At 38.3% G+C, this 21,494-nt stretch overlaps 1 protein-coding gene across 1 annotated transcript in view; it reads left to right on the top strand.

Annotated features, from left to right (window-relative positions):
* Nucleotides 1-21,494, top strand: part of TRPM1 (transient receptor potential cation channel subfamily M member 1) — a 451,868-nt gene that overhangs the window by 402,260 nt on the left and 28,114 nt on the right. The window contains exon 23 of the mRNA XM_053717558.1: nucleotides 12,257-12,277. Coding sequence (XP_053573533.1) covers nucleotides 12,257-12,277 — 21 coding nt within the window. The remainder of the gene's footprint in view (nucleotides 1-12,256; nucleotides 12,278-21,494) is intronic.

Below are 21,494 nucleotides of genomic sequence, written 5' to 3'. Positions count from 1 at the left end.
TTGGCTGTTCCGATCAGCCAATAGAATGCAAGCTCAATCTGATTGGCTGATCGGATCAGCCAATTGGATTGAACTTGATTCTGATTGGCTGATTCCATCAGCCAATCAGAATTTTCCTACCTTAATTCCGATTGGCTGATAGAATCCTATCATCCAATCGGAATTCGAGGGAAGCCATCTTGGATGACGTCCCTTAAAGGAACCGTCATTCTTCAGTTGGACGTCGTCGGAAGAAGATTGATCCGTGCTGGATGTCTTCGCGATGGAGCCGTTCATCATCGGATGAAGATAGAAGATGCCGCTTGGATCAAGATGGTTGCCGGTCTGGATCGCCTCTTCTTCCCGGATAGGATGAAGACTTTGGAGCCTCTTCTGGACCTCTTCAGCCGCAGGATTATGGATCGCCAGCCCCCGCTTGGGTTGGATGAAGATTTTGGAGCCAGGACCGATCGGTGAGACCCGGTGAGGTGAAGATAAGGTAGGAAGATCTTCAGGGGCTTAGTGTTAAGTTTATTTAAGGGGGGTTTGGGTTAGATTAGGGGTATGTGGGTGGTGGGTTGTAATGTTGGGGGGGGGTATTGTATGTGTTTTTTTACAGGCAAAAGAGCTGAATTTTTTGGGGCATGCCCCGCAAAGGGCCCTTTTAAGGGCTGGTAAGGTAAAAGAGCTTTGAACTTTTGTAATTTAGAATAGGGTAGGGCATTTTTTTTATTTTGGGGGTCTTTGTTATTTTATTAGGGGGCTTAGAGTAGGTGTAATTAGTTTAAAATTGTTGTAATTTTTTTCTAATATTTGTAAATATTTTTTTATTTTTTGTAACTTAGTTTTTTTTTTTTTTTTGTACTTTAGTTAGTTTATTTAATTGTATTTATTTGTAGGAATTGTATTTAATGTATTTATTGATAGTGTAGGGTTTAATTGTAGATAATTGTAGGTATTTTATTTAATCAATTTATTGATAGTGTAGTGTTAGGTTTAATTGTAACTTAGGTTAGGATTTATTTTACAGGTAATTTTGTAATTATTTTAACTAGGTAACTATTAAATAGTTATTAACTATTTAATAGCTATTGTACCTGGTTAAAATAATTACAAAGTTGCCTGTAAAATAAATATTAATCCTAAAATAGCTACAATATAATTATTCGTTATATTGTAGCTATATTAGGGTTTATTTTACAGGTAAGTATTTATCTTTAAATAGGAATAATTTATTTAATAAGAGTTAATTTTTTTCGTTAGATTTAAATTATATTTAACTTAGGGGGGTGTTAGTGTTAGGGTTAGACTTAGCTTTAGGGGTTAATCCATTTATTACAGTAGCGGCGAGATTCGGTCGGCAGATTAGGGGTTAATAATTGAAGTTAGGTGTTGGCGATGTTAGGGAGGGCAGATTAGGGGTTAATACTATTTATTATAGGGTTATTGAGGCGGGAGTGAGGCGGATTAGGGGTTAATAACTTTATTATAGTAGCGGTGCGGTCCGCTCGGCAGATTAGGGGTTAATAGGTGTAGGCAGGTGGAGGCGACGTTGAGTGGGGCAGATTATGGGTTAATAAATATAATATAGGGGTCGGCGGTGTTAGGGGCAGCAGATTAGGGGTACATAAGGATAACGTAGGTAGCGGCGCTTTGCAGTCGGCAGATTAGGGGTTAATTATTGTAGGTAGCTGGCGGCGACGTTGTGGGGGGCAGGTTAGGGGTTAATAAATATAATATAGGGGTCGGCGGTGTTAGGGGCAGCAGATTAGGGGTACATAAGTATAACGTAGGTGGCGGTCGGCAGATTAGGAGTTAAAAAAATGTAATAGAGTGGCGGCGATGTGGGGGGACCTCGGTTTAGGGGTGTATAGGTAGTTTATGGGTGTTAGTGTACTTTAGAGCACAGTAGTTAAGAGCTTTATAAACCGGCGTTAGCCCATAAAGCTCTTAACTACTGACTTTTTTCTGCGGCTGGAGTTTTGTCGTTAGATTTCTAATGCTCACTCCAGACACGACTCTAAATACCGGAGTTAGAAAGATCCCATTGAAAAGATAGGATACGCAATTGACGTAAGGGGATCTGAGGTATGGAAAAGTCGCGGCTGGAAAGTGAGCGTTAGACCCTTTCCTGACTGACTCCAAATACCGGCGGTAGCCTAAAACCAGTGTTAGGAGCCTCTAACGCTGGTTTTCACGGCTACCGCCAAACTCTAAATCTAGGCCTTAGATTAATTACTATTTAATAGATATCGTCTATTATCCCAGGTATGGACACAATATTTCTATAAATTAACCTTTGCTCAGAATGAATTAAAGGTACCTCAGTATTATGGACACAATATTTCTATAAATTAAACTTAACTCAAAATATCCCACAAATCTTATAAAATTTTCAGGGAATACAATTCACTATATTAACCAAAATACGGCTAGATTACGTGTTTGGCATTAGGCTTAAAAAGCAGCTTTGGCCGGTCCCAACAGTGCTTTTTAAACGCCCGCTGGTATTACGAGTCTTGCAGGTACAGGTGTACCGCACACTTTTTTGGCCAGACTTGGAAATACCGCAAATCCACTTACGTCAATTACGAATCTTATATTTTCAATGGGACTTGCATAGCGCCGGTATTACGAGTCTGACAAAAAGTGAGCGGTAGACCCTCTCCTGTCAAGACTGGTACCGCATTTAAAAGTCAGTAGTTAAGAGTTTTACACTACAACGCCCTAGCATAAAACTCTACTAAAGTGCTAAAAAGTACACTAACACCCATAAACTACCTATTAACCCCTAAACCGAGGCCCTCCCACATCGCAAACACTATAATAAAAATTTTAACCCCTAATCTGCCGAACGGGACATCGCCGCCACTATAATAAATATATTAACCCCTAAACCGCCGCACTCCCGCCTCGCAAACGCTAGTTAAATTTTATTAACCTCTAATCTGCCATTTCTAACATCGCCGCAACCTACCTACATTTATTAACCCCTAATCTGCTGCTCCCAACGTCGCCGCCACTATATTAAAGTTATTAACCCCTAAATCTAAGTCTAACCCTAACCCTAACACCCCCTAACTTAAATATAATTTAAATAAATCAAGATAAAAATAACTATCATTAACTAAATTATTCACATTTAAAACTAAATACTTTCCTATAAAATAAACCTATAGTTACTTTGTAGCTATCTTAGGGTTATTTTTATTTTACAGGCAAGTTTGTATTTATTTTAACTAGGTAGAATAGTTAGTAAATAGTTATTAACTATTTAATAACTACCTAGCTAAAATAAATACAAAAGTACCTGTAAAATAAAACCTAACCTAAGTTACAATTACACCTAACACTACACTATAATTAAATGACTTACCTAAATTAAATACAATTAAATACAATTAAATAAAATTATCTAAAGTACAAAAAAAAAAACTAAATTACAGAAAATAATAAACAAATTACAAGATTTTTAAACTAATTACACCTAATCTAATCCCCCTAACAAAATAAAAAAGCCCCCCCAAATTAAAAAAAAGTCCTACCCTACACTAAATTACAAATAGCCCTTAAAAGGGCCTTTTGCGGGGCATTGCCCCAAAGTAATCAGGTCTTTTACCTGTAAAAAAAAGTACAAAATCCCCCCCACAACATTAAAACCCCCCACCCACACAACCAACCCTACTCTAAAACCCACCCAATACCCCCTTAAAAAACCTAACACTAACCCTTTGAAGATCACCTTACCGGGAGAAGTCTTCACCCAACCGGGCCAAAGTCCTCAACAAAGCCGGGAGAAGTCTTCATCCAAGCCGGGCGAAGTGGTCCTCCAGACGGGCAGAAGTCTTCATCCAGACGGCATCTTCTATCTTCATCCATCCAGTGCGGAGCGGGTCTATCTTTAAGACATCCGGTGCAGAGCATCCTCTCCCATCGAAGTCTTCTTACTAAATGACGGTTCCTTTTAAGTGACGTCATCCAAGATGGCATCCCTTCAATTCCGATTGGCTGATAGAATCTATCAGCCAATCGGAATTAAGGTAGAAAAAATCCTATTGGCTGATGAACAGCCAATAGAATGCCAGCTCAATCCTATTGGCTGATTGGATCAGCCAATAGGATTGAAGTTCAATCCTATTAGCTGATTGCATCAGCCAATAGGATTTTTTCTACCTTAATTCCGATTGGCTGATAGAATTCTATCAGCCAATCGGAAATGAAGGGACGCCATCTTGGATGATGTCACTTAAAGGAACCGTCATTTAGTAAGAAGACTTCGATGGAAGAGGGTGTTCCGCGCCGGATGTGTTCAAGATGGACCCGCTCCGCACCGGATGGATGAAGATAGAAGAGGCCATCAGGATGAAGACTTCTGCCCATCTGGAGGACCACTTCGCCCGGCTTGGATGAAGACTTCTCCCGGCTTCGTTGAGGACTTCGGCCCGGTTGGGTGAAGACTTCTCCCGGTAAGGTGATCTTCAAGGGGTTAGTGTTAGGTTTTTTTAAGGGGGTATTGGGTGGGTTTTAGGGTAGGGATGGTTGTGTGGGTGGTGGGTTTTAATGTTGGGGGGGATTTGTACTTTTTTATTTTGGGGGGGGCTTTTTTATTTTGTTAGGGGGATTAGATTAGGTGTAATTATTTTAAAAATCTTGTAATTTGTTTATTATTTTCTGTAATTTAGTGGGGGGGGGTTGTACTTTAGATAATTTAATTTAATTGTATTTAATTTAGAGAATTGTGTAATTGTAACTTAGGTTAGGTTTTATTTTACAGGTAAATTTGTATTTATATTAACTAGGTAGTTATTAAATAGTTAATAACTATTTAATAACTATTCTACCTAGTTAAAATAAATACAAACTTGCCTGTAAAATAAAAATAAACCCTAAGCTAGATACAATGTAACTATTAGTTATATTGTAGCTAGTTTATGGTTTATTTTATAGGTAAGTATTTAGTTTTAAATAGGAAATATTTAGGTAATAATAGTAATTTTATTTAGATTTATTTAAATTATATTTAAGTTAGGGGGTGTTAGGGTTAGGGTTAGACTTAGAGTTAGGGGTTAATAACTGTAATATAGACTTTGGGGGCGGAAGATTAGGGGTTAATAAGTGTAGGTAGGTTGCGGCGACATTGGGGGCGGCAGATTAGGGGTTAATAAATATAATGTAGGTGTCGGCGATGTTGGGGGCAGCAGATTAGGGGTTCATAAGTATAATGTAGGTGGCGGCGGTGTCCGGAGCGGCAAATTAGGGGTTAATCAATATAATGTAGGTGTCGGCGATGTCGGGGGCATCAGATTAGGGGTTAATAAGTGTAAGATTAGGGGTGTTTAGACTGTTCATGTTAGGGTGTTAGGTGTAGACATAAATGTATTTTCCCCATAGGAATCAATGGGGCTACGCTAGGAGCTAAACGCTGCTTTTTTGCAGGTGTTAGTTTTTTTTCAGCCGGCTCTCCTTCATTGATTCCTATGGGGAAATCGTGAACGAGCACGTTCAGCCAGCTCACCGCTAACGTAAGCAGCACTGGTATTGAGGTGAGATGTGGAGCAAAATTTTGCTCTACGATCACTTTTTTGTGGTTAGCGCCGGGTTTTTTTAATAACCCGTAATACCAGCGTTGTCTGTAAGTGAGCGGTGAGCATAAACTGCTCGTTAGCACTGCATAGCCTCTAACGCAAAAAAACTCATAATCTAGGTGATAGTCTTATAATACTTTAAATAATCAACCAGATATTTTTACACAAATTCATCAACTTAACATATACCACTTAATACAGAATTAAATAGTTCCAACTTAGCCACAATAATAAATGCAATTTCTAAGATATATCACAGTAACTCAAATGAACTTATGACTTCAAAATACAAAAATTCTTCCCTCTTAATAGTAAATCGCTTAATGCTATATATGATTTTTATAGACTATACAGGTTTGTGAAATATGAATTATTACTTATAAATTACCTCTTTAAATGCAGCTTCAATTCAACTATGGCTATAAAGAATATCTTTGCTATAAACTTTTAAAGGTATTAGATCATGATACTATACCAGATAACAAACAATAAGAGAGCTTCAGCTTTTCCAATCAGAGATTTTCCAAAGTCATACGTGAGGGTATGTTTGCAAACAGGGTATCACAAACACAGAGGTATTTCTCTATTTTCAACAGAGTGTTATTCCAAGTCAGGCCCCAAACCAAAGTGTGTTTTTTTGTCTCTTCCCTTCTTTGCATAGTCTTTTTGTCTGAGACCAATTTCATCTTCATTTAAAAATCACCCAATAGAATTCTCTGGGTACGCCCTTTTAGTCTTAGCTCATCTCTCATTGGCCCTTCGAAATGCATATGGTAATTTTAAATCCCCTGACAATTTGAAATACCCTTTGTAGTAATTAATATCATTATATATATACTGTATATATATATATATATATATATATATATATATATATATATATATATATATATATATATATATATATTTGATTTTACTCCATCTAATAGGAATACATTGCCTATCTGTTGATATCCCCTTAATATTTAGTGCATAAAACTATATGATACAATTCATGGCACACATTACATAGGCATTTATATACCAGTATCTATTTGTCATATTTGGAACCTCATTTTCCCACCAGATTCCTGAAACAAAGAAAAATAAATGTAGTTTTATTTTGAAATACAGTCAAATATGTTAAATTAATCAATACAGCTATACCACTCAATACAGCAGGAACTTATCTAATATAGTATATCAGGCATAAAGGTATATCTCCCAGACCAATATATATATTATTTATATAATCTGAGTATTTTAACTATATGAAAGTTATGCACAAGTCATTTCATATGAGACGTAGCCTCTCATATGCTGGCATCTGAGCTATCACCTTTCCAGACAAGGATTGTGTATTCAAGAGTTGCAGGAATTACAGTGTCTTGTTTATACATACATAATGTAAATTAACTGCTTTCCTGAAAATCCTGAGCTTCAAACATGAGTCCAGACCTGCGTCTGCAGTCCACAGTGGTTCCTGTGATCTATGTAACAGGTAGTCTCGTTTGAAAATGTCTAATCTCATTAAGTGATGAGGTAAAGAATATTTTGAAGCTTCTACTTTCTAGTTTGGGAACAAATGTTCTCTTTGTCGTTTTGGGATGTGTATTTGGTCAGAAAGAGGGGGTTTTGATTTCTGAGTCTATCTTCAGAATCTTGACAAATATGGATTTACATTTAGCAGTAGTCTAAGCATTTCATATAATATTGAAGTATTACATATATATGTTGATATATATATATATATATATATATATATATATATATATATATATATATATATATATATATATATATATAAATCAAATATCACTCACCAATACCCTGACACATCCCACGAAGGACCACTGGGTATAGCAGATTTCCTCAGTTGGCATTCTTTTTCATAGGAATGATCTCTCCATCAGGTAGTTTTCCAACTTGATTGTGGAACAATGGGGTCTCCAGAGATAGACCTGAGGGTTTTTGTTTCCTGGAGTCATGGCACAGTTTGAATAGAGCATTCTTCAGTAATTCTGATTGCTTTAGCCAGGGCCCCAGAACCTCCTTTGCAAATCGAATTCAAATGTCAAGCTTTCTCCATGGTTTTTAACTTCAGCATGACCTACTCTCTCACGGTCCATTTTATCATTAAGATCTTGAGTTTCTTGAAGGTTTAGAGACTGAAGATCCACCTTTCAAAACAAAGAGGTTTCTTTGATGCTGTATTGAAGTCCTTATTTCAGACCAAAAAACCTGTTACAAGTAAAATTTCTCAAAGAGTTTAGGAAGTTGTTTCTTTCCTGCTGTAAATATCGGTGTTTTAGTTGGCATTCTTTTACAATTAAAACAAATCTTCTTTATGCAAGAAGGTTCAGATAAATGTTTATCTGCTAACCCATTAAATAGTTATATTTTGGCTTTTTCTGTTTCATACTACTTGAAAATTGCTAAGTGTCTTGACATCAAGGAGCCGATTTAACAATCTCCGTATCAGGCCCCAATGCCTCTTTTTCTGCACGAGCCTTCAGGCTTGCTGGAAACAGGAGTTAAGAAGCAGCGGTCGACATCAATCAGCCAAATTAGGTTGATTGACACCCCCTGCTAGCGACCGATTGGCCGTGAATCTGCAGGGGCGGCATTGTACAAGCAGTTCACAAGAACTGCTTGTGCAATGATAAATGCTGTATGCGTATGCTGTCGGCATTTATCGATGTGCGACAGACATGATCGCTACAGCGGATCATGTCCGGCTGCACCATGATAAATCTACACCCAAGGCTTTGTTCAGGCTGTTACTTATGTTTGATGTTGTAAGAGCGTTAGAATTTTACTTACAAATATTATAGGTTTTTAGACAATCCTTTAATTTGTTTGTCCCTTGGTTCACTTAAAGGTCAGAAGGCCACAGCCATTTATTTAGCTTCTTGGCTAAAATATTTGATTACCAAAGCTTACTTGGAGGAGGGATAGTCTGTTAAAAAACACATTATTACCAGACCGGCCCTGGAAATGTTTGAAGATCAGCCCCAGCCCCCCTACTTTGCCTAGGGCCTTTTTTCCTCTGGCACAGGCTCCCACACCCTTATTAGGAGCAATTAATTTATCAGTTAAGCATGCATTTTGTTTTTGTGATTCAGACAGAGCATACAATTTTGAAAAAGTTTCCAATTTATTTATATTATCGAATTTGTTTAGTTCCCATGGTATTCTTTGTTGAAGAGATACCTAGGAAGGTGTCTTGAGAACTGCATTGCAGGGTATAGTGCTGCCATCTAGTGCTCTTGCAAAGGGATAACATTCTCGCAAAACTGTTGCCATATAGTGCTCCAGACATGTACACGCTCCTGAACTTATGACCTGTTTTTCAACAAAAGATATCAAGAGAAAAAAGATAATTTGATAATAGAAGTGAATTAGAAAGTTGTTTAAAATGGCATACTCTATCTGAATCACATATTTCATATCCCTTTAGACTGGAGATCACATGTATTTATATTTCCCTTGCAAACACTGCATGTTTTCTAAATTCACCTGCTCATTGTCTCCAGGAATAGAGAAACCGGTGTATGTGTCCCCTATTTATTACTATATGATATAATTGCGTTTCTTATAAAACCTCCTTTACTAAGGCCTAGTTTCCATTGAAGTAGTAAAGTTTGGAATTTGGTCATAAAAATATTTATCTCTATTAAGGTCTATGGAGATTTTTTATGTAAACACCTAAGTTGGGTAATAGTATAACCGTCTTCAGTTATTTATTTTAATAATGCACATGAAAGAGCAGCATTTAATTATGTTGAACGTAATTTCTGTCTGGAAAAAATGTTAAGTAAAAATGTTTAAATTTAAATTTTAAATAAAGTTAAATTTAAACTTTCATGATTCAGAGAGAGCATGTGATTTTAAACTTTCCAGTTTACTTTTATTATTCAATTTGCTTTGTTTTTTTGGTCTCCTTTGTTAAAGAGTATGCTCAGGAGAAGCAATGTTCTACTGGGATACAGCTGAGCCACTAATTGGAGGAATATATGTGCTGCCACTAATCCCCAGCTACCTCCCCGTTGTGCGTTGTTGCTGCTGCTGAGCCTACTTAGTTATACTAGGAATACATTGGAAAGTCAACATTTCTTGCTGTATCTGAATCATGAAAGTTTAATTTTGATTTTGTTGTTGTGACGACCAAGGTTAACCAACCCTGCGCCAGTCACTTGTTTGGCACAGAAAGGGTTATCAGACCCCTTCTACTGTCACTAATATGTCAAAATCTAGCCACACCAGGCAAGCTTGTGATTTAGTTCAGTGGGTGCAAGGGTTAACAACACTCTCTAGTCTGTATTAGACTTAAAAGAAATGCCCAAAACTCCCCTTTAATGCCACCCACACTAAACTAACTATACAGCCACCACTTATGATTTATTAAAGGGAAAATCCTAAGGAAAAACCCAGCCTTACACATTAACTCTCAGAATACAATTTAGCAGAAAATAACCTAAAATATACAGTTCTAATACTCCAGTCCTTTCAGTAACGTGGTTCAATTATTAGACAAAGGCCAAAGCTTAATAAAGGAATTATTTATTATGCCAAAAATATTATTCACAAAGCATTATTAATAAAAAGTTGTTACAAATAAAATTACACACAGCAAACAGTTTTTAAAATAAAAAAGTAGAAAAACAGATTTAATACTTTACTAGTCTCAAGATCTGTTAACAGAGAGAAGGCAGGAAGCGATGGGTCCTTACTCTGTGTTGTCACAGCCTCTCTTGTAAGAATGACAATTTAATTGTTAAAACACAAGACCCTTATACCTTTTTTCAATAGATCAGGTTGCCTTTTCAGGGGCTGGCTGGGAAACCCCCTATATTTTACAACAGTCAATAAACTTTAAGTACCTTTAGCTGACTTTAGAGAACACAATATAATTTTCGGCTAGATACATCCATTTCCTATAGACAGAGAGGCAATCTCTTACTTGCATTGTGAGAAACAGTTTGATACCAAATATGACATGATTGTCAGATTTACCTTCATCTAATGTCATAACATGTTTTAACCACATATCTACCTTATACCCATGTCCCTTTATTGACCTTATCAGTTTCTGTGAGGAGGCACTGTTCTGTGTCTCTAAAAATTTACACTTTTACAGCCTGAATGCACCAATGCCTATATGATAACATTTATTCAAGTGGAACTCTGAAACAACTTATAATACGGTCTGGTTTTATCACAAAAACATAAACACAGGACACAGTTCTCTTTAAAAAAAACAAATCTTTTTTTTTTTTAGCTCACAGGCTAAATAGAATTAACCCCTTAGCAGCTAAATCATGAGGTATTTGTGACAGTTGTTCCTTTAAACTAAAATAAAAATATCACTTGTGCTATGTTGGTAGAGAGAGACACAGCACTGCAAGCCATAGAACACTGGTTTATTGGGGACATAACCTGCTATTTTTATCACATAAACAGAAATATGTGTAATTTTTTACTTGATAAGTAAATCTGCCCCGGAAACATCTTCATCCAATATGATGTCAAACCTGGAGAGGTCCTTTTAACACCATGAACCTATAATTGTGTGAGAACAGGAGTTGTTGCAACCAAAAGTGGAATTAAAGCCCATCCAGGAAGATAACATCACTTATATTTTAGGCATATTGTGGACATTAATGATTACAACAAAAGGTTTGAACAACATATGGCCAATCCGGCAACAAATCACTTATCCATAAAGACTCCTCCTTTATAAATATGTACTCAATATGTTTACAGTCCTCATTGCTCTGAAGGTTCTATTTTGAATGAGATCCCAAGACCATCTCTGCCTCCTGAACTGATACATATTCTTTTATGTAATGATGTACAACATAACCTGCCAGGTTGCATATCACTCTGTAATCTATTGGTTCTTTATAAGTAAATGATAATACTAATGGGAGTAATAACAAAACATATTATTACATATAACTGTAAACATGATGCTGAATAGTTGCTTAAATGATTCTCTTGAAGGGTGGTCTGTGGCTAATAAATCATTTTCTTTCAATGTTTAGTAGTTTTCTGGGATTATTTTTCTGTGTAGTGCATTGTTAATTACTTCAAAACGTACAGGTCTTGTGTGCGAAATTGTATAAGGAACGTGGCTCTAACAATATAAAACATAAGCAATGTTGTATTAAGGATTTTTTTTTTGTCTTTTCAGTTTGTCTCGACAAAGAATGCAGATGTATAATTATGTGTTTTTAGAAAATGCACTGTTTACCCTCATTCTTATTCAGTAGTAATCTTTAAAAAGCAATTGAGTATGTGTTGTACATCTTATATTATATGTTTTGAAACCAGTTCAACTACTTGAAATGAATAGTGATTGCCTGTGTGATAGACTAGAATTAGCTCTCAATTAGTAATTATCTTGCACACAGGCACCATCACTCTATATTAAAAGCATCCTGGGTAGTTATTACACTAATCCTGGTAAAGTAGCCCAAGGAATATTATCAAATTAAATTGATCATCTGCCAACAGCACTCCGTAACTTAACTTCTATTTTCTTAACATTATTTTTTAAACTTCTTTGAGGGGTTATCCTACTATTACTTTTTTTTAAATGAATATATTTAGCTGTGGAGTTTTTTTAAGTTACACTTTTATTTATGTTATGTATTGATATTGTTTTTTTCTTTTTCTTTTTTTTTTTTTGCTGTCATTTTTCTGGGCAGTGTACGCAATGGAGATCAATCGTAAGTATTTGCCCTAAATTTATCTTTGCAAGACCTTTAGCATTGAAATCACCAATAAACTGTACACTAATTTACATGAAAAACTATTAACAAATTAAAAAGTGCATGACACAAGCTTGCTCAGCTGCACGTATGTTGATGGTCCATACCCCACAAACACAAGTAAATCATTTTTGTGGTGTATAATTTTAGCTCAAGACCACTTGGACTAGACTTCATAATAATCTTCGACCACTTGGACTAGACTTCATAATAATCTTCGACCACTTGGACTAGACTTCATAATAATCTTCAACCACTTGGACTAGACTTCATAATAATCTTCAATCCTTTGAATAAAAGAACTAGGAGGATCCTTTGCATCCTGTTTGTCACTGGTCCACAAAAAAACTCACAGCTGAAGCAAACCACCATTTAGTTATATATTTACAAAAATATATAAGGTCCAAATGATTGCTGATGCTGTTTCTCTGATTCTGGGCTAGATTACAAGTGGTGCACTGTTATATATACTGTATGTGTATACATGTGTATTTATGTGTTTATTTATGTGTTTATACATATGTATATATACGTTGAAGCCCTTAACACTCAAATACCTGAAAATATGGGGGAAAAGAATAATTCAATTTTAATAGTTAAAAAATGTGTTTTACTGTGTATGTACATTAAATATTTTACATTCCAATGTTCTTCACATAGAGGGAAATGTTCTATGTATTTTTCAATAGATATTCATATATATGTGTATATATATATATATATATATATATATATATATATTACAAAAAATACATTATATATAGAAATATATATTAAAAATAAATAGAACATTTACTTCTACGTGAAGAACATTGGAATGTAAAATATTAATATCTACCTTCAGGTTATCTCTCTTGGTTTAACTTCTGTTGGGTTATAGCGCAAGTGAAAAATGTTAGTTTTTTCCAGTGTATGCTCTCATTGAAGTCTATGGGAAAATAAAATAGCGTGGTTGTGATATCCGATGTCCTGAAGTTAGCGCACTTCGGCTTTTGCTCAGACGCAAACATTTTACTTTCAACTTGTAATAACCTGCACGTGTTAAAGGTTTACTTATGACAGTGTTTGTGTACGAGCAAATCGCTAAATAGCACGCCCCTTGTAATCTGGCCCTTTGTCTTTTCATCATCTGATTTGTATTTCTATACATCTGCAATCTCATTTTATCAGTCACTAACTTTTCCTTTAACTTTTCACATTTCCTTTCTCACAGTCATTTCCCATTTATTAATCCCTTCATTTCTTCCTTCCACAGTCCATCTTTTACCCTATTTTATTATGTTATGCCTATTCCTTTTCTTCCTCTACTCTTTCACCCCTGTCTAAAAGATTCTAATCATTAACATTTGATAAGCTACGGAAATTCCAAAAAAAATAGATTTTATTTTTATACAAGAGGCTATTTGGGTGCATGTAAATAATAATTTACAATAATCATGGATCCTTTCCTGTTGAGAAAGCAAAGGTTAAAAATATTCATGGGGTTTTTTTGTGGTTAATATTAACTCAGCTTATATCTCACTATATAGCTTTAAAACGTGTCTTGGCTTTAAATGCCTAAATAAATAAGTTCATTAGTGGCAATTTATATTATACAAATTAATTATACTTTCACCACATTCAGCTCAGGAAAATGTTAAAAACTTGCACTTTCACATTTATTTTGTTCACAGACAGTGCAGTGTGGCCATTGGTATTACATTAAAGGGGCATTAAACACTAAAGAATAATGCATTCAAAGGAAAGATTAGTTTGAGAATAACATGTAGATGTATTTTATAAAGTTTCATTAGTTGTTTAAATAGTGACAAAATAAGTCTAAAGTGTTATATAAAACAATGGGAGCTGCCATGTTGTAACTTAGGTTACTTTCTCTGCTGTGGCCAATTAGGGACAGTTATAAATAGGTCACTAGAGTGTGCAGCCAATGGCTGTGTGGAACACAACAGTGTTCTACACTTCCATTTCTAACAGCAACTGAAATGCTCACAATTTCAAAATGGAATTACAGGAAAATGGGACAAAATAAATAATGAAAACATATTGTGCAGGGGGGCGGAGCTAACCGCCAAAGCAGCAAGTAGCATCATGGCAGAGCTCCTGGAACTTAATTTCTATAATTAGCTTTTGGACAACCTGAGAATCCCTGAACTTTCACATTTTGCTTCTAAAGTTGTCTGCTACGTGGATTGCCTATCTTAGGACTAAGACAGTGCCTAAAAGGAACGCTGCTAGTATTGAGGCCTACCACCTAACTGAAGCCTCTGCGGCGAGTGCACACGCAACAGCAAAACAGATAGAGAAATATTAATGCCACTACCATGGACATACAGATCCTAATTGCCCTGCGAGAATTGTCCCGCACTATGGACCTCCATCATATGATCCTCCTATCTGAACTGAAAGCCGTTATGGCTCCGCTCCAGATTGCAAGACCTACGGAGGAAGCTTTCTGTGTGACTGACAGGCCTACCCCGGACTCATTACTTTGCCGTACAGACCCAGCCCTAGCTTCTGTGGAGCGATATATGCCAACAGTTCAGAGCCTGGGGCCGCAGATCTTGGAACGAAATACCACACACCAGTTGAGTGCTATACCTGACTCGCAGCGGACCAGTGTGGTGTTGGCTGTCCCATTAGGAGATCCTCCTTTAGATGCCGAGACCATGCTAGGAGAGAAAGGCATGCAGGGACTGCAGCAGAGTGCCGGACCCTTGGGACCCACGGCTCCTCAGATAAATACCGAAGATAAGTCTATCTATAAGTGTGGGGAGCCCAGAAGCATTGCTCCGTATACCGGAGCAATAAATACCACTAGCGTACAAGAGGACAAGCTGTATCGGCGGAGCATGGAAATTAGTGGCTCGAGACGGATATCGCTATTACCTTGCTACATAGGATCTTCCAGAGCGTCTCCTCAGATCCCTGAAAGAGTTTCTTGTGAGCTCTTACTAAAGATGGTGAAAATAGGTGTTGGGTAAATCTCTCCAGCCCCACAAGAACAGATCTTGACTCTTCTCTTTGTTTGAGACGTGGGCTGCACTTGCTGACTAGTACATTGTATATACCTAGTGTCATTAAGCCCTCTGCATTATTGCCTCTTTGCTGATACTCCCTGTAATGGCGATCTACGATCTGAATCCATCACATTAAAGAGGGACTTCACATTAGCGGTCTGTTAAGTTCTGTTATTTACACCAAGAAGATTACAACCCTCAGAGACTCAGTTGCTAAAAGTTGAAGTACATTTATGTTGATCTGTTGCTTAGCATTTATTTGTAGAAGGTGGTTTGCTTGCATAATATGTTGCCCTATACATTTTTGTTAAATACCTAGGTATTTTATCCTGCTTGGTTATCTCTTCAGAAGAGGGGCATGTAGACAACCTGCATATGACCAAGCTTACAACATTTCTATAATATTGCTTTATCACTGCTGCTATTAAGCAGTTGTTGGGCAGTAATAATTTTTTCTTACTCCTTATTATTATTATTATTATCGGTTATTTGTAGAGCACCAACAGATTCCGCAGCGCTATAAACAAAGGGGGAGTACAACAAAACAATTATAGGGTAGAGGGCCCTGCCAAGAGTTGCACTGTTGTAGTTAGCTCTTAAGAAGGTGATCTACAAACAGCTGGACTTTTAGGCTTACATGCTAAGAGGGTTCAGGGGATTGCAGTGGAGGAGAGGAACTGGTATTAGGAAAGGTTAGCGTAGGTTGTATGCGTCCCTGAACAGTAGAGTCTTTAGGGAGCACTTGAAGCTTTTAAAACTAGAAGAGAGTCTTGTGGAGCGAGGCAGAGAGTTCCACAAGATGGGAGCCAGTCTGGAGAAGTCCTGTAAACGGGAGTGTGATGAGGTGACAAGAGAGGAGGAGAGTAGGAGGTCATGAGCAGAGCGAAGGGGACGGGAGGGAGAGTATCTGGAGACAAGGTCTGAGATGTAGGGGGGAGCAGTGCAGTTGAGGGCTTTGTATGTAAGAGTGAGAGTTTTGTGTTTGATCCTAGAGGCAAGAGGAAGCCAGTGAAGGGATTGGCAGAGAGGCGCAGCAGATGAAGAGCGACGTGTAAGGAAGATGAGTCTGGCAGAGGCATTCATTATGGATTGTAAAGGAGCTAGGCGGCAGGCTGGGAGACCAGAGAGGACAGAGTTGCAGTAATCAAGGCGGGAAAGAATGAGAGAGTGGATTAAAATCTTAGTTGTGTCTTGTGTAAGGAAGTGTCTAATTTTAGAGATGTTTTTAAGGTGGAAGCGGCAGGCTGTAGCCAAGGACTGAATGTGAGGAGTGAAGGAAAGATCTGAGTCAAATGTGACCCCGAGACATCGGGCATGCGGGGTAGGGGTAATGATGGAGTTGTCAACAGTTATAGAGATATTGGGGGTGGAGATTTTGGAAGAAGGGGGGAAAATGAGGAGCTCGGTTTTGGAGAGATTTAGCTTGAGGTAGTGAGAGGACATCCAGGAAGAGATGTGAGAAAGACAGTTAGTGACACGGGTTAGCAAGGAGGGAGATAGTTCTGGTGCAGAGAAGTAGATTTGGGTGTCATCGGCGTACAAATGATATTGGAAACCGTGGGAAGTAATTAGGGAACCTAGTGATGACGTATAGATTGAGAAGAGAAGGGGACCGAGGACAGAGCCTTGCGGTACTCCGACAGAAAGTGGTGATGGGGCAGAGGAGGCCCCAGAGAGGGCAACACTGAAGGTACGGTTTGACAGGTAGGAAGAGAGCCATGAAAGGGCTGTGTCACAGATGCCGAAGGATTGGAGGGTTTGGAGCAAAAGAGGGTGGTCGACAGTGTCAAAGGCTGCGGACAGATCAAGGAGGATAAGCAGAGAGAAGTGGCCTTTTGATTTAGCTGTAAGTAGGTCGTTGGTGACCTTAACAATAGCTGTCTCTGTGGAGTGATAGGGACGAAATCCAGATTGCAGCGGGTCAAGAAGGGAGTTTAACGTAATGAAATGGGATAGGCGTGCATATACTAGTTTTTCGAGAAGCTTTGAAGCAAGAGGGAGGAGGGAAATAGGGCGGTAGTTGGATGGGGAGGTAGGATCAAGGGAAGGTTTTTTGAGGATAGGTGTGACCAGTGCATGTTTCATCGATGAGGGAAATGTACCAGTGCTGAGGGAGAGGTTGAAAATGTGTGTTAGTATAGGGGTAAGGGTAGCAGAGAGAGAGGGGAGCAGCTGTGAGGGGATAGGGTCAAGGGGACAGGTAGTGAGGTGAGAGCGTAGCATTAGTGCCGAAACTTCTTCCTCAGTAACAGGGGAGAATGAACTAAGTTTCGGGTTATGAGGGTTGTGGTTGAGTGAGAGTATTTGAGGGGGGGAGAGAATGGAATTGTGTTGAGAGCTGATTTCATGTCTGATGGAGTCAATTTTGTTAATGAAGTGACTGGCAAAGTCTTGAGCTGATAGAGAAGTTGTATTAGGAAGTGGGGGAGGGCGGAGGAGAGTATTGAAAGTGGAGAACAGACGTTTTGGGTTTGAAGAAAGATTAGAGATAAGAGTAGAGAAGTAGTGTTGCTTGTGGAGATTAAGGGCAGAGTAGTAGGAGTTCAAGATGAATTTGTAATGAAGAAAATCAGCTGAACTCCGTGATTTTCAGCAGTACGGGAACATCTGCGTAGGTACCGTGTCAGAGGAGTATGCCAGGGCTGGGGATGAGTGTGTGATTTCCGAGCAGTGGTAAGAGGGGCGAGAATGTCAAGGACGGATATAAGGGTGGAATTATAGTGACAGATAGATTGTTCAGGGCAGGAAAAGGAGGAGAAGGATGAGAGGAGCGGTTTAAGGGAATTAGCGAGTTGTTGCTGATCTAAAGACCTAATGCTTCTGTGAAGTTTGGTGTGAGGAGTAGAAGGTGGGAGAGTTGTAGGAAGGGATGATATGTTGCAGGTAAGGAGATGGTGGTCAGAAAGAGGAAAAGGGGAGTTTGAGAAGTTTGAGAGAGTGCATCGATAGCTAAAGATCAGGTCAAGAGAGTGACCATCTTTGTGAGTGGGAGAATCAGTCCATTGTGACAGACCGAAAGAGGAAGTGAGTTGCAAAAGTTGTTTAGCAGATGAGGCAGTGGGATTGTTAAGGGGGATGTTGAAGTCGCCAAGAATGAGGGCAGGGGTGTCTGAGGAAAGGAAATAAGGTAGCCAGGCGGCCAAGTGATCTAGAAATTGAGTTGCGGAGCCAGGGGGTCGGTATATGACTGCAACACGTACAGAGAGAGGGGAGAATAAGCGAATCATGTGGGTTTCGAATGAGGGAAAAGTGAGGGAAGAGATAGGATGTATTTGTTGAAAGGTGCAACGAGAGGAAAGTAAAATACCTACACCACCTCCTTGTCTATTACCAGACCTAGGAGTGTGGCTGAAGTGGAGACCCCCATGTGACAGAGCAGCAGTGGATGCTGTGTCTAGGGGAGAGAGCCAGGTTTCTGTTAGGGCCAGAAGGTTGAGGGAGCGGGAGATGAAGAGGTCGTGTATAGAAGTGAGTTTGTTGCAAACAGAGCGAGAGTTCCAGAGTGCACAAGTGAAAGGGGTAGTGGCTTTAGATGAAAGAGGAATGTGAGTAAGGTGTGCATAGTTTTGTTTTCTGAGTCTATGGGATGGTACACATGGATGTGCATGGCTTGTCAATGGTTGGGGACCAGGATTAGGGGAGATGTCACCATCAGTAAGTAGAAGCAAGAGGGAGAGTGACATGAGATGAGATACAGATTTGCAGTAGTGAGACTGCTTTTGGGATGAGCTGCAGGGGGTAGAGAGAGTGTTTAGGAATAGGTAAAGTTCATGAGTAGAGAAGTAAGGTGAGTTTAAGAGATTTGGGCTAATGAACAGTGCAGGTGGAGAGGGAGAAGGAGTAATTGAATAGTGTAGTTTGTTATAGAGACAAAGGGTAGCAAAAAGGAATATGAATATATTGAGCATTTTTACAGAATTGTGAACCAGTTAAAAACATAAGACACAGAATTGCTGTAACAATTGCATAAGGGAACCAAAGGTATATGAAACATAATATAATAAAAGTACTGTGTATTCTATGGGGTTAAGGGAATGGAAGGATGTGCTGATCAGTGTTTGCACCTGTCATTTCAGGAGAGTGAAAGTTGTGTGGGAGACTATCTATAAATGAGGAAATGAGCTTGGGGTGGGTGGGGTGAGGGGTAGGGTGGGAGGGAAGCTGTTTTCCAGAAGGCTACCTGTAGTAAGTTAGATGGCAGTTGTTGCAGCTGAGTGGAAAAGTCTGTGTAATTTCTCTGAGTTTGGGAGAGGATGTGTTGGAAATCAAACTAAAGGAGAGAGATATTAGGTATTACTCATTTTTAAGTCTAGTAACTAACTAACTATATGATCTTAATATGGGCACTGTTTCTGTTTGCTAGTTTTTGTTTATAGCCCTGGTTCATGTATATATTCTAAAAGGGTGCCCTGGAGCACATCCACACTGTAAGATAACTAACATTCCCCACTAATGTTTATTACTTCCAAAATGTATATATTCTATTCATCGGAAACTGTTTATGGATTCGTGCTATAACTTAGAATACATAACCTTGTTGTGGGTGGTTATGCTAGCACTTAGTAGGGGTGGATAAATTGAATCTACTTATGTTCATACTTATGGTACTTATAGCAAAGAAGTTATATACCCTTAACACCTTATGTATATCATAAGTCCTCCAGTAGAGGGCTTCCCAGACCCAATATTATGCTTTGAAAAAATGGCTTATAGCACAGTTTTCTAAACAGCTACAGAGGGTATTAACCCCCCACTGAAATATACCCCTCTGCTACTTTAGGACAGGTACTTCCCTGCCCATTTCCTACTATTTACCCTTAGTGATGTTTAGTGTGAAACAACTAAGCCATAGATAAATGCACTGAAGTTCAGTTTTTCACACAATGTATATTATTGGCAGTTCATCATTAACTGAGTTTAATTTACCCACTGTAGCTGGGCTCCTATACTATTATAATCACACAAATATGTTTTGTTCATAATTTTCGAACTGTCTTTACCTTTGTTATGACTTAGACGCCTATTATACAGTCATTTGTAAATAGTGCTTCTAACATATACCTAGATCTTACCCTGCTCTCATTGCTAGTAGCTTATATACATAAGGATGCTCTCGTATTAGGGTTAAGTTTAACGGTTCTTATCTACTCCTAACTCTTAGGTTTCTTGATTTGGTTATATTGATTGAAGCATAAGAATGCACAATGTCTGCTGAAGATTCTAAATGTATCTTGATAGTCCCCGACAGGGTTTATAATTGTCACCTTGCTTCATTATAGCTTTCACTCCCTGTCAGGATTATATATTGACTGTCTGTCATGTGTTATGGTCTAATTTATCTGCACCTCTAACAACTAGTTATATGCTGGTTGTAAATATATGCTTCAATGGTAGAACCCTATGATACACCACAAGTATATGCACTTTCTATATACATGCCACTGTTTAGGGTGGCGCTATTACCCATAAATGTCACGTAGAATTTGTGCTAGTATCAAACTGTTTCTACTCTTCTATTAACTAGATCCATAAGAGACCTTGCATATTGCAGAGTACCGCATCAAGTTAGACTGTTTTAGAATGACTGATAATATACCCCTAACATACTGTCTTAGAACTAAATATGTCAATGGTGCCGTCTAATACACTATATCCTTATCTATTATGCTTGCTAAAAACTGTGTGGCGTAGTGTCAACCCCATTTGCGCGGAGTGGATATATAGTAACTTATGTATTTATGGCATGGTACTAAATATTGCACATAGGCTGAAGCCTTACTGACAGCAACCAGTGAATTGAGACTCCTAAGTTGGGTACAATCATATCAATAGAGGGGAAGCTTAACATCAGAGCATACCCCATCCTCCTTTATAATAGATATAACCTTCCCTAGACAGTTCCGAGACCCCTCCACTTGGACATTCCTAAGCTCCTAGCATTTACTTTAAACTTTAAACTCTGCATACTCATATAAAACTCCGCTCTCCCCCCCTCCCCTTCCCCTATGTGTATAGCGGTGCTTACCCGCTGAATATTTCCCCCCCCTGTATATCTCAGCCCAAGAGTGGCTGATGCATAAGCTAATTGTCCACAGCTTGATATCTCTAACTCGGATTCTCTATTGATCATTTACTATTGTACTGTGGGGACCATTTAC

The sequence above is a fragment of the Bombina bombina genome, chromosome 6 (assembly GCF_027579735.1).
Source record: "Bombina bombina isolate aBomBom1 chromosome 6, aBomBom1.pri, whole genome shotgun sequence".
NCBI classification, from domain to species: domain Eukaryota; kingdom Metazoa; phylum Chordata; class Amphibia; order Anura; family Bombinatoridae; genus Bombina; species Bombina bombina.
This window is presented reverse-complemented; position numbering and strand designations above follow the sequence as displayed.